This window comes from Pelobates fuscus, chromosome 2 (assembly GCF_036172605.1).
Source record: "Pelobates fuscus isolate aPelFus1 chromosome 2, aPelFus1.pri, whole genome shotgun sequence".
NCBI lineage: Eukaryota > Metazoa > Chordata > Amphibia > Anura > Pelobatidae > Pelobates > Pelobates fuscus.
The window spans coordinates 228,103,428-228,117,941 of NC_086318.1; the positions used below are offsets into that span (position 1 = coordinate 228,103,428).

At 38.4% G+C, this 14,514-nt stretch overlaps 1 protein-coding gene across 1 annotated transcript in view; it reads right to left on the reverse strand.

Moving 5' to 3' along the window:
* Positions 1–2,567: 2,567 nt before the first annotated feature.
* Positions 2,568–14,514, reverse strand: part of LOC134587109 (DBH-like monooxygenase protein 1) — a 139,388-nt gene continuing 127,441 nt past the window's right edge. The window contains exons 7-12 of the mRNA XM_063443237.1: positions 12,484–12,650; positions 11,746–11,937; positions 11,047–11,106; positions 10,799–10,941; positions 6,110–6,278; positions 2,568–2,776 (exon numbers count right to left, since the gene is read on the reverse strand). Coding sequence (XP_063299307.1) covers positions 2,609–2,776; positions 6,110–6,278; positions 10,799–10,941; positions 11,047–11,106; positions 11,746–11,937; positions 12,484–12,650 — 899 coding nt within the window. The 3' untranslated portion in view covers positions 2,568–2,608. The remainder of the gene's footprint in view (positions 2,777–6,109; positions 6,279–10,798; positions 10,942–11,046; positions 11,107–11,745; positions 11,938–12,483; positions 12,651–14,514) is intronic.

Consider the following 14,514-nt stretch of genomic DNA (forward strand, 5'->3'; position numbering starts at 1 on the left):
TGGAATTTTCTGGGCTGCCTAAGTCACATGCTCCGGAGGTGAAACTAGCTCCCAGCACACATGTGCATATTACTCTGAATGTCCATCCAGACTCCGGCCATCATAACCCTTTCAAATCAGTGAAGTGGTTGTGGTTGTTGAAAAAATCCTTACAATTTAAAATTCACTTTGAAATAACCTTGAATTCTCACTTTACTAAATAACCCTGTACGTGTTTCGCTCCACCTCTCGAAGCTTTCTCCAGTGCAGCTATGTGAGTATGTCAGTGGCTAGTACGAGGATGCTAAATTGGACAAGTGTGAAGAATAGAGTACAAGGATGAGGGGGTTATTTAATGCATAACTGTAATGCACTATATATGTTTAGTTATCTTTTAAAGGTTTTTACATTGGCAGAGATCTACTTGTATGTATAGGCGTATATACCAACATTTTTGTGCACCATATTTTAGTTGTGATTTCTTGCATACTTTAAGTACTTGTTAATTGGATGATAAGCACACATGGTAGCATATATATATATATGTACATATATATACGTACTACATATTATCGCACTATGTTGATTGTAATTGCACAAATTATTTCAACACTGTGAATATTTTATACATTGTATTGGTTTGTTGATGTTAATGTTAGTTACACTTTGGAACTGTTGGAATTGGCTACATTTAGGGATTTGCTCCTAAAGTGCAGTCTGGGTCATTTCAAATGTTTTAATATTTATGGATAAACTGTTAGAATGATTTAAAAAAACGTTTTTTAAAAAAATTAAAAATTTTGTAATATATTGATTTTTTTTAAAATATGATATATATTTTCACATTTTAATATTTCGAAAAAAAGTTTGAAAAGTTTATTTAAAAACTGTATCATTGGAAAAGCTTTTTCAAAAATATTAAATTGTAAGATGAAAACATTCAAACTTTAGTAACTAACTGATAGTAACTAAAAGTATTCAGTAATTGAAAGAAAAAAAATACTGTGTCACCGATTTCCATTCATGCTTTACTAGACCATTCTCATTCCTTAATACATGCCCCTTAATGTTAGATGCAATTCTTATTGACACTCATTGATGTTAAAGATTGACCCACATAATTATGTGAAGGGCATCATGATTGTAATGTGAGCTACTACTTATTTTAATACAAAGAAACTAGTCCTGCGCTCAAACTCCCATTACTCCTGGGCAGCAGCAATGACTATAGTACACATCAGCCAAAATACATATAGTAAAAACCGAAGAAAAAAAGTTTCCTGCACATGCGCCGCAATGGATGCGCAATGGATGCGCAGGCATTAGGATTTCCCCATTGGAAAGCATTATTCAATGCTTTCCTATGGGGAAAAACTGCTGCTGGAGGTCCTCATGCAGAGTGTGAGGACGCCCAGCAGCAGATAGATAATCTACCAAAGGTCCATTTCAATTCTGGAAGACCCTCTAGTGGCTGTCTGGTAGACAGCCACAAGAGGAGGAGTTATCCCTCCGAGGTATTATTGCAGTTTCTCAGAAACTCACTCTTGCATTAAAATTACACACCGTGACCTCTACAGTATGTACATGTTAACATACCTTGCAGTTTTATTGTTTTATTATTGACACTCAGATTTAATCCTTGTATCTCTTACTCATCAGCTAAGGGCTTATTCACTAAACCTCAAGCCAGCATATGTGTTTTCAAAGGGCAGATGTTTCATACATGTTCACCGTCTACCTTGTGTAAGTGAATGTATGTTCCCAAAATTGTGCAATAATGTAAGCCAATTAGGGAATAATTACCGTATACACTCGAGTATAAGTCGCTGACACAAGCACTGATACACGTGGACAGATACATACACTGACACATATGCACTGACACACAAACACAGACATCTATTCATAGATGCATACACTGACTAATACTAACAGTGCCATATGTGCACAGATACACAAACACTGACACATGCAAAGATGTATACACTAATGCACAAAACACAACAAATATGCACAGATCCATACACTGACAAATGAAAACACTGGCACACATGCACAAATATATACACTGACTCACATAAACACAGATGCATATATATATATATATATATATACACACACACACACACACACACACACACACTATGCAACCAGGCTTACAGAAAATCATGGAGTCCAGCGATTGACTCCATGCAGTGTAGCAGCAGGGCTTGTAAAGTAAATAAAGTAAGCTGCCTGCTGCTGCCCTGCTTGCTGCTTCTATCCTTGATGGGCCCCCTTAACAGATGGAACTCCAGGGCCCCGTTGCAGTGGTGACCTTTACGATCCTGGTAGTTCTGACACTGAAGGCATAACAGATCATAATGGCCTACTTGGGGAGATGCTTTGATCCACTGCCCATTCTCAAAGTTTCCTGGGGATAGTTTATCAAATAATTAGTCCAGGCTTGGTAAAAAATGCATATTGGCCATATACCAAACACAAAGAAACGTTTAAAAAAAATTAAAAAAAAATTACAATGGACAGTTTTGATAAACCTGAGTTTATTTTGTACAAAAAAAAAATGAATTTATTATTAATACCTGTATATTTGCATAAAATATTTTGTTAAAAAATACATGGATTTTTTTTATGAATGCAAAACATGGTCATTTAGTATGTAGAACATACTGAGTAACGTAGTCAACAGGAAAATTAACATATCAGAATTTAAACAGTTTGAGAGAGACAGACAAACAAATGGTTCTTGCTCATGGGTTTTTTTCACTTTGGGTGGAGAAACAATCATACCTTGAACCTATAAAAAAAAATATATATAAATTATTATTTTTAATAGGTTGTTTGATTCATCTTTTATTTTGTTCATATGCACAACATATAAAACATTTTTTACTAACAGAATAGGTTGCATGCATCAAACTCATCAATCTTGGGACTTTCATCTCATGGATATTTTGAAATCTTTACACATGAATGTATTTTTCCGCAACAGTTCTTGCAAAACACTGTGAGTGAATTACACAAAGTCCCCATACAGCTCAAATTTCTCAAAGTAAATTTTTTTTTGCATAAGCTTCTGTCCCAATGGGATTTAACATAGAAAGTAAGAAATGTAAAAAAAAAAAAACATAAAACTAAAATGACAAATCTAGTTTTTTTGCATGTGTATATACAGAACGTACACACATCTTTTCTGTATCTCTTTTTGGATGAGTAATGTAGCCCATCCTTGCTAGAAAGAATTTTTCAGGGTTATTCTCTAAAGTGAAAATTCCATTTGCAGAATAGGTGAACTGGAAAAACTCTGCATCTCTGGAACTCCATGTGGACATAAAACCAAGCAAGCAACTAGTAAGATGGTGAGATAGATGAGTTGTTCAGTTGCTTCAGGATTCCATTCCTGCAGCCAAAAAAAGGCGATGGAATGGAGAGGAAGCTGTTTTTTTGGAGGGGAAGGGGAATCAAAAAATAGAAAAAAAACATGACTGATGGTTAGGGTAAAGCCACTAAATGTTGATTTTATGAACAGATCAAATGAGAAGTGACCAACAGAGAAAAAAAAGTAGCAGAAAAAAAACCATAAATATGTAAGCGTAGATTTTGTTACTGCTCCTGCTTTTTTCACTCTTTTGGTTACTTCTTTTTACTTGACTTGTGAGCACAAATGGTGTAAAAATGTGCCTATCAGTGTACTGCAAAAAATATATATACTTATATATAAATTTATATCTTTATAAGATTTTCGAACCATTTTTGTTTGTCCGAATCCTCTTTCCCAAAATATCTTTGTGAACAAAAGTTGTCCGAACCGACACACTGTATAGACAAAACCCAAATTGTATGAGACTATTTTTTTTTTTTTTTAAATAAATCAATTTAGACAAACCAAACTGGCACAGCCTACTTATAAGGAACAATCTTTATTGCATGATTCATATCCCATATCTATGTATTAGTAACATATTTTAAATAGACACACATGAAGGTACCTATATAACAAATCACATGTCCAAACACAAATTAAAGGGACACTATAGTCACCAGAATAACTATTGCTTATTGTATTTGTTCTGGTGAGTATAAACACTCCCTTCTGGCCTGCGCAGTAAACACTGTCTTTTCAGAGAAAAGGCTGTGTTTATATTACAGCCTAGGGATACCTCCACTGCTGTACACTGCCATTCAGTGTCTACACCATCTGTATGGAGACACTGAATGTTACTCATAGTTACTCATGTTACTCATAGACATGCATTGATTAAATGCATCTCTATGAGGAGATAGTGATTGGCCAGTGCTGTCCTTGACTTGTGCCAGCTCTGCATCTGATCTGCCTCCTTGACAGTCTCTTCCAAACCTATGGGAAAGCATTGTGATTGACTCAGACCACCACTTCTGATTATGTCAGCCAAGCAGGCAGATCTGGGGCCGAGCCAGCAGCAGCAGACTTGATAAAAAGTACGATTTTTACTATATTTAGGGGGGAAAGGGTGTGGGCTGGAGGCTAGATTGTGATTTTAACACTATAGGGTCAAATATACATGTTTGTGTTCCTGACTCTAGAGTGTTCCTTTAATCACAGCAAAAGAAAGCATATGCATACAGTTATAAGAACTCAAGGTGAATTCAAAGTGAATTTCACATTTAATGTAAAAAAAAAATCAAACTGGAAATGCTATGCTTTCAGTTCAGCTACCATGACCTTAAATTTGAAATTTATTGTGATTTCACTTTGAATCCTCATTTTAGAAGAAAAAACAAAAAACAGAAAGTATTAACTTCAAAATTAATCTGTGGGAAAATGGGTTAACCATCCCAATGTTCCAGCAGTAGCTAGCCTTCCTCAAGTGATAAAGCCATATTTTGTTATACAGGTAAGTGACCTTTCCAGGTCCACACATGCATATTTTGGATCTGTTTTATATTCTATAATGGGATCTAATATAATAGTATCCTATTATATATTAGTTATATTGCTGGTAATATGATACACAACAAAAATTCACATACAAAAAAAAAAGATATTGCAGTCCTCCAATAAGTGATCTAATTTTACATTCTATCACTCAATAAATGACCTTTCACTTGATATACTTAAATGGAAATGTAAAATCATGAAAGGATGACATTTGAACTCACGGTGATAAAACACTTTATCACATTAGGAGAAAGACGCAATATTGATCTGAGACTCTTAGACAGATGTTACAATCACAAATTGCTGAACAGAAATCATCCTATCATTTTCTTCCTGAAAAAAAATAGTCTGAAGCCTGTGCATGCAATAAAGAGTTAAATGTTTTCCTCAACTTCACAACAGGCCCTGTATGATGCTTCAGTGAAATAGTTTTATAAATCTTACAGTCTGATAACTAATCATGTTTGTTACTTTTTACCACGCTGAGAAAAATTGCTGTAGTGGTAATGGTGCCAGAAGTACCCTGGCCCTATTCCAGTATCATTTGTCAAACTGGGCATCTGTGGCTCTAGTCCATGCTTTTACTGAGCTAAGCAGCACTCATTGGCTGAGAGCATCATCTGAGTGCTTTCAGGCCTTTTGGAGTGCTCCTGTTTTAGCAGTGTTTGACAGGTCAGGGATGGGCCATATTTTTAAGGAGCATTAAATTGATATCTATTTTTTTGCTAAAATTTTTGCTATCATAACGTATATATAACATTTTCTGCTCTTAAATTAAAGCTAACTTGTGTGTACTGTGACGTGTGATTCTAGAGCACTTATTATTATTATTATTATGATATTTATATAGCGCCATTAAATTCCGCAGCGCTTTACAATGGGTGGACGAACAGACATGTAGTTGTAACCAGACAGGTTGGACACATAGGAACAGAGGGGTTGAGGGCCCTGCTCCATGAGCTTACATGCTAGAGGGAGTGGGGTAAAATGACACAAAAAGGTATTAGACTATAGTATTAGACTAGTGACAGTTGCAGAAGAGGAATCAGTCAGGAGCTATTAACAGTTTAATTGATACGCTTTTATGAAGAAGTGGGTTTTTAACGATTCTTACACCAAATGAGCAAGCGAATATATTGGACAAAGTCACTTGCATAAATCAGTCATGTGATTTGTTGTTAAAATACAAATCTGAATATTATAATAACCTACCATCCATTCATGGCCTTCATACTTAGAACACCTAACATTAATTTGCATTTTTCGTACACGGTCATTAAATGTGTGTCCTTTCTTTTGTGACCACTGGAAGGTGTTCATTGCATCTGTGAAAGTGAGGTTGTTGTATTTTTTGGGACTCTTGATAATAAAAGGCCAAGACCTACAAAAAAGTAAAGTATGACTGTAACTGTTATACAGAATTAACCTTGTTTTAGTGCGCAAAGGGTAAATCAATACACATATTAGTACCAGTAACGCAATGTAATTATGGACTCAATGTAATTATGGACAGCCCCCTGCTTAATCTGAGATCACCAGTTGTGATTATCCCAGTCCAATCAAATGCTTCTCATAGAAAAGCACTGGGGACCTATGGTACATTTAAAGCAATCACTGTGCTCAACCAGTCAGATGCTTCTTATGAAGAAGCATGGATTCAATATTTCTCTATGAGAAGCATTGGCATCATTAAGCCTCATCATACTGAGTGTAATAACATCACATGTGAATACCTATCTGTATGACAGCCACTAGAGGTGTGGTCTCTGGCAGAGGTAAACATTGACAACAAAGAAAAAAATGCTGCGCCATAAAAGTACAGGAATTTAATTTTTCTGAAGCAGTAATGTTTTACAGTGCTAAAGAAAGGGGACAGAGTCTAAACACGAAAACCACTTTAGATGGTGAAGTTGTTTTGGTACTTAGACTGAAGAGTATAGTAAAAATGCAATGCTTTACATTAGTATTCATTTCCTTGAATATTTCTACCTTTTGTTGTGTTGCAAACTGGCATTAATTTAAATAATAATTAAGATGGTGTAATTCATATTTATTGTTTTAATGCAACATATATAACACATATACCTTGATCTGCTAAGTGATGTAAAGCGTCACGCTGCTGCTGAATTTAGTTGTAAATTCAGTTTAACCCCTTAAGGACCAAACTTCTGGAATAAAAGGTCATGTGTCCTTAAAGCGGCACTGTCATGCCGAACTTACCTTTCCTCAATCTCTTCCTCTTCTCCCCCTCTCTCAGTATCTGTTCTTTTTTATTCCTGTCTTCTTTAGTTTTCTTTAAAATCATAAGACAAAGTAGGGACTCTTTGCCTTATGGAGGTTTCCTCCGCTTGACCAGCTCTGACCAGCGGAGGAGCAAAGTGTGCTTCATTTCCGCTGGTCAGAGCAATTTTCCCATGATCCCTAGCTTTCCTCCCTGTTCCCACAATGCTTCCTGTCAGTATTGCCGAACGTCCTGTCACTTAGACAGAACGCCGGCAAAATTGCCGAATTGCATCCTAACAGAATGAGAAGAGTTTCTCCATTCGTGTTAGGATGCAATTCGGGACTTTGTTCGAATCGCAATTTCATTAGAATGAATGAAACTCCAATCCTATTCGTGCTGTGGCTGCATCTTGCAGCCGCTTAGTAGATAGCTCCCTAATTTCCACGGTATCAGGGAGGTATCTACTAAAAGGCTGAAAGACCTAAATTGGTCTTTCAGCCAGATTTACTAATACTAAGTAAAGATTACTTAGTATTGGTAAATTATGCCCCTACTCGCTATACTGCGAGTAGGGGCATGTCTAGCAAGCAGTGCCTGTGGCTGCTCACTGTTTAAAAAACAAACAAAAAAACTACTAACCGCCCCCCCCTCCTGGGCAGGTACGGGCCCCCTAAATAACAAATAACTTTCCCACGCTGTGTAAAATGACACAGAGCACTGTGATTGGATGGATTTCAAGCCACCCAATCAGACTGCTCTGTGTCATTTTACACAGTGTGGGAAAGTTCTTTGGAATTTTTCCACGCTGTGTAAAATGACAGAGCACTCTGATTGGCTTAAACCAACCAATCAGAGTGTTCTTAGTTTAATTGCAGGTCCGGGGCAAGGCTTTATAAGCCTTGTCCCGCCCTGCAGAGCTCAGTCTGCACGGAGCCCTCCATGGGTGAAGATGGATTAATTTTTTTAGCGGCGGGTTTTTTCTTTTTTGGCGGGATTCTTTTTTGGGCGCTCAGGTTTTTTATTTTATTTTAAGTTCCACGGGTATGATGGTTTTTTATTTGGCCTTTTTTGGGGCTAAAAAATGAAGATTTTAGAAAAAAGAAGACGCCAAACGGTAAGTTTAATTTTTGTTTACAGGTTAGTTATTTTATTCCCCCCTCACTATTTTTAGGGTGAGGGGGTAGGTAGGGGATAGTTTTATTTGGGTGGGGGTGACTAGGGGCTTGGGACCCCTAGTCACCTTGATTGGGGGGGATTTTTTTAGGGCCCCCACCCGCCACTCAGGGGTGGGGGCCGGGGGGGGCAGTAGGTGTCCCCCCCTTATTGTTTTTTTAGGGCCCCCACCCACCGCTCAGGGGGGGGGGGCGGGGGAAGGACAGTAGGTCCCCCCTTATTGTTTTTTAGGGCCCCCACCCACCGCTCAGGGGTGGGGGCCGGGGGGGAGGACAGTAGGGCCCCCCACCATTCGTATATATAGGGCCCCCACCCATCGCTCAGGGGTGGGGGCCGGGGGGAGGACAGTAGGTCCCCCCTTATTGTTTTTTAGGGCCCCCACCCACCGCTTAGGGGTTGGGGCCAGGGGGGGAGAACAGTAGGTCCCACCCCTTATTGTTTTCTAGGGCCCCCACCCACCGCTCAGGGGAGGGGGCCAGGGGGGAGGACAGTAGCCCCCCCACCATTCTTATATAGGGCACCCACCCACCACTCAGGGGTGGGGGCCGGGGGGGAGGACAGTAGGTCCCCCCTTATTGTTTTTTAGGGCCCCCACCCACCGCTCATGGGTGGGGGCCAGGGGGGGAGGACAGTAGGTCCCCCCCCACCATTCTTATATAGGGTGCCCACCCACCGCTCAGGGTGGGGGCCAGGGGGAGGACAGTAGGGCCCCCCTTATTGTTTTTTTAGGGCCCCCACCCACCGATTAGGGGTGGGGGCCAGGGGGGAGGACAGTAGTTCCCCCCCATTCTTATATAGGGCCCCCACCCACTTTTAAGGGGTGGGAGCCGGGGGGAGGACAGTAGGTCCCCCCTTCTTATTGTTATTTAGTAGGTTATTTTTTAAACATTGAGCAGTCACTGGCTGTCACTGTTTAGTGGACATGCCCCTACTCGCAGTATAGCGAGTAGGGGCATTCGGGAGATTTTAATCTCCCTTATGCTATTATGGGGGTCATATTGACCCCCATAGAGTGAGAGGGGGACCTGGGGGGCTTATGAAGTGGCGGGGAGCACTGCTGCCTGCCGCTTCTGTCTTTACATATTACAAGGAGGGAGCTGCGTGCAGGTAGCTCCCTCCTTGTAACAAACTTAACGAACAAACGAACACTGTTTGTTTGTTCATCTGATTTTTCTATTCATTCATTCGTCTGTCTGATGAATGAATGAATAGATTAAATTCCCGTTCGCATGTCCAGGTGTTTAACTGGGCATGTGCGGGAATCTCACAGGCTATCTAGTGTGGGCAGATGACGTGTCCCACAGTGACTTCATCTACCCACACAAAGATCGGGGCAGAAAATAAAGATTAAAAAATAGGTAATATGGGGGGCTTAGGGGCATTTGGGGATGACTAGGGGGTCAGTTAGATGTAGTGGAGGCGGGAGGGGGGGTTAAAAAAAAAAAAACGGGATTCGGCCATGACAGTGCCGCTTTAAGGGGTTAAAGGAAGAAGTCATACACATAAAGCATTCAGCTTGCTGAACACTATAGCTCAATGAGCTATGAGAATTATGAATGTAAAGCGGTCACATTCTCTCAATGCGAAGTCTCTGATTGGTCAGGGAAAATATGGTTTTCAATGTTTTTACTTTGGCTTGAAAACAATTCCAAATACCACATGCCAATAATTTCCCTAACAAACTTATCTTGAAGGACCCCACTCTTTCAATTATTTAGTTATTTATTTTTTGTTATGTAGAGACCCCAGAGAGCTTGCTTATTGGATCTCTCTTATTAGTTGCAAAGCTTGTAAATTACATTTTACTTTAAGTGCTACAGGGGAGAGGAACACAGCCAATTCCTCTCTGCTAGAACACAGGAAGGATTATTTTACTGGTGTATATCACCTAATTGGACCCTACACCTATTCTCAATAGGCATAGTGTTTATGCTAGGAAGTGTGCTTTTCAGAATTTAGTGAATATCAAATGGTGCCACAGTTTCAGTGTTTTCCTATGGAGCCCTCACACTTTCTAAGGAATCCTTTATTAACTGTAATCACAGCACAGTTACACTAATTAGTAAATAACAATATTGGCAACAATGCACTGAAATGTAAACAAATATATATATATATATATATATATATGTTGGACAGTAGAAACCAACACACACTACACTTGCCTTCCACACAAACAATACTACAAGCAGCCAGAGGAACATAACACCACAGCTTCACATCTACAAGTATAACACTCCCCACAACTTCCATCACACACACGCACACACACACAGACAGAGCATGGGGCATGATAGGAAGACACTAAAAAAGAGATTGTCAGAAATAAAGAAAACAAAATACACACAAAGTTGGAAACTAGAATGGCAAAGGTGATGGGAAGAAGACATATACATGATGGGATAAAAAGCTGGATTTTTGTCAAGAGAGGTAAAAGATATTTAACTACTGGTCCTGCTAGTCTTTCATTTGAGATATTTATAGGACTTCAAGCATTTACTTACGTCACTGGTGTATATATCTCTTTCACACCAATAAAATGAAGCTGTTCTGCAATTTCTGGTATGCTTTCACATCTGGCAAGATTAATTTTTGGATAATACATTAAGTAGGACAGACACATTTCATCTCTGGTGCTCAGTCCACCCTGGAGTAAAAGTATAATAAGGGGCTCTATTTATTAGAAGATTAACATATTCATAAATTAAAAGTAATAATTATATTTAATCAGATAAGTACAAATGTCTCTTACCCATGTCATTGTAGATCGTCCTTTGGTGGTATACTGACATTCAGTAATTAAATTGTCTCCCTGAAATGACAATTAAAATATTGATTGGCATTTCTAAAGAGTTATTCATATGTACAGCTCAGCAACATAATACAAATATTTAGATCAATATCTCTCTTTAGTGATGAATTCAACTCTCAAAGCCTCTTTTTTCAGATCACTGTGTAGGTTTCTTAATATGTGGGGTTCTGCAGAGGAGCTAGACTTCAGGAACCTGAAGAATCACAGTTTTTGTTAAACCACTTGAAGATTATTTGACCAAAAAACAGAAGATGGCACTCATCTACTCACGGCACTATAACTGCAAAAAGGAGTTTTAGCATATGTTGCTTTAAGTATCAGATGGATGGTGTGCAATCAGGAACGTGTCAAACATTTCGAGTGACCACTTTCCATCTTAGAGTACTGAGAAATGCTATTTATACATCTTCAGTTGTTTCCTGACCTGTCCTGCCTCAACAAATCTAGCATTGTTATGCATTTACAGTGTCTTAAACATGCACTAATGAGTGTAATGATATAAATCGACATTCACTCACTTATTATATGTGTATGCATGCAGGGAATTTTGTTCAACATATTAAAAAAGAGGATGTACCAGTGATAATAAAATAACACAACTTATTATGTAAAAGGAGTAGAAAAGAAACATATTCTAACAGGTAAAATTGTCCTTTCTTCCTCCAAATACTGGAACTCCTGAAAGTTAAAGTCAAATTCATTGTCATAGGCCAGCAATGGCTGTTCTTCTCCTTTCCTGAAGTGACGTGCTTTAATAGCCCTTCCCGCCAGGTGCGCATGTAGCAAAACAGCAAATACATGGATGCCACTTGGCTTCTCGTTATTCAATGCCTAAGGAGATTCAAACACAATAATAGTGTCATTGCCACAATAACATATAAATACTTATGCTGCACATGATTCTAAGCAGATTGCTATGCAATGTAAGTTTGGACATGCGTGATCTCCCATGAACATGCTGAAATATTCAAATATAAACATTCACTATTTTTATCCTTTACATCTTTATTTCAAGTTAAACAAATGAAAAAAAAAAAAAACAAGAAAAAAAGAAAGAAAAGTAAAGAAAATGTTTACTTTCTAGGAAAGTCAAATATTTTCATTTTTTAAAATGTATTTAACCGGACAGTGCTGGTGCGGTCCTTTTTGGCTGGGGACACAGGGATTTGGCTCCTTGGTCCCTTGTTTTATGTGTGCTTTATTGCAAGTTATGTTTTTATTATAACTCCTTCACTGAAATTATTTAGAACATCGAGAGACAAACTCTTGTGCAATAACTAGATAGACCCTTATGTATATAAATTATTCCAAACTATACTGACTGTACACGATTTCTAGTACATAAAAAGTGTGTGGCCATAAAGAGAGTATACACACCTCTTCCAGGCATTCCATAGTGCAGTGTCCTTCAGAGCTGAATTCTGGCATACCTGGTGGAATCATGTGATAGAGGCTGACCCAAATGCCCATCTCTAAAACGCCAGCATCATATTTTCTTACATGTGGAGTATAATACAAACGTATTCCTGAATTATCTGTTAGACCTATAAAGCGAAATATTTATTGCTTTATCTATACAGATATTACATATCATAGCAAATCATGTTCAAGCAAATGTAGAATTAATAACGAAAATGCAAATTGTTGGTTATCTAAAGTGAATTTTGAATGTAAGACCACAATTCTTGAATTGGAAAAAATAAAAACTAATAGTCGGTTTAAGAGAGCTCATTTTGCAAGTATACCATCTAAAAGGGAACATACAGTAAGTGGTCCAGATGAAGATAAGGCACACTATGACAGGTATGATATGGGTCAAGTAAGGACTTTATGAAGAATATGCAAAGAATAAGGCATATCAAAGAGAGATTGGTGATAGTTAATGTCAGTGTAACAAAGGTATCACAGAAAACTAGGAAACGTGAGCCACCTTTGGATTTGTCAGACTGTTGGTGGTCAGAAACCAAAGCTTTAGCATTAGGAGTACGTATCTGTATTCCCTATTTAGTACAGGGATCCTCACCTGTTAAAAAATAAACAAAATAAAACAAATAAAAACAAATTACCCACTTTTTCCCCAGCACCAAGTCTCCCGTGGCGCTGCTGTGCCTCCTCCTCGAGTGACATCATCCTGGAGGCGTGACTCCAGATGATGGTCCAATTCAACGTGCACAGTGGATCTTAGGCACATGCACGGAACTGATCATGATGAGCTAAGATTCCGCCATAGAGAATCATTGAATACAATACATACTTGGCATGCGCGCGTGACATCAGGGTATGGTATGAGAGCTAGGAAGTAACAGTCCCGGCTCTCATATCCAGAGGGCTTGGAGGCAGGGATTAAAGCTGCATTTCCAAGACTTCAAATTATTTAAATCAGGGGTCCTTTAAACTCCGGGCCCCCAGATGTTTCTGAACTACAACTCCCATGATTCTTTGAATTACATAGATAGCCAGAGAATCATGGGACTTTTAGTTCAGCAATATCTGGAGGGCTGGATTTTGAGGACCCCTGATTTAAATAAAGGGTTTTGCAGGGTGGGGTAGGACTGCCAGCACCATAACAAATTCAATAAGATGAAGTTGTTATAGTGCCACACTGCTCCTTTAAGGTATTTTCAACATCAGCAGAGTAGATTGCAAAATGGGCATAAAATGAATGTCCTTTAATTTCATGGAAATGTATTAGAATTGTCATGTTATTTGGAAAAAAATAGAGATCCAGAAAACCTTTTTCATTATAAGAGCATATTTTTAAACTCCGGAGATTAATCTGTTACACAAATCTGCTGCTGTTCCCTACAGGCACCTCGTAAAACAAAGAAACATTGAAATGTTCCTATAATTTCTAAGTGCCTAGAGGTGTTTTTTCTAAAATTCTGACTGATCAATCACTTGCATCCAAAGCGTGTTTATGTTACTTAGCAAGTAACATTTTTTCACTTGAGGCTTTCAGCTTGAGCATACCATGAATCCATATGACTGCATCCTAAATCATGATAAACGCCACCTAAAACCAGCAACAAAACACTTCTGCTATTCTAACTATTGCATATATGTTCTATTGTACATTTGTAAAATCTGTAAAAAGAAACTATTTAATTCATTGAGTTAATGTTGGTGTGAGCAATAAATTTAATTGTTTAGTGTTCCCTAGGTCCTTGGTTCTAATTAGAAAAACATGCAAGCATTAAAGCAGAATTCAAAAGTGCTAGAGTTAATTCATCAGGTTTTAAGTACTTAAAGATGTATTTCACTCTCAGACATTTCTAATAATCAATACAGTTATAGTTAAAACACATCATCCCACAATAAGCACATGTGGATTTCATGGGTGTCTGCACTATAGAGCACGAGGAGGCAAGTGCTGGCCCAACAGGATTTGCCTTTGCCTTAATTTAAATT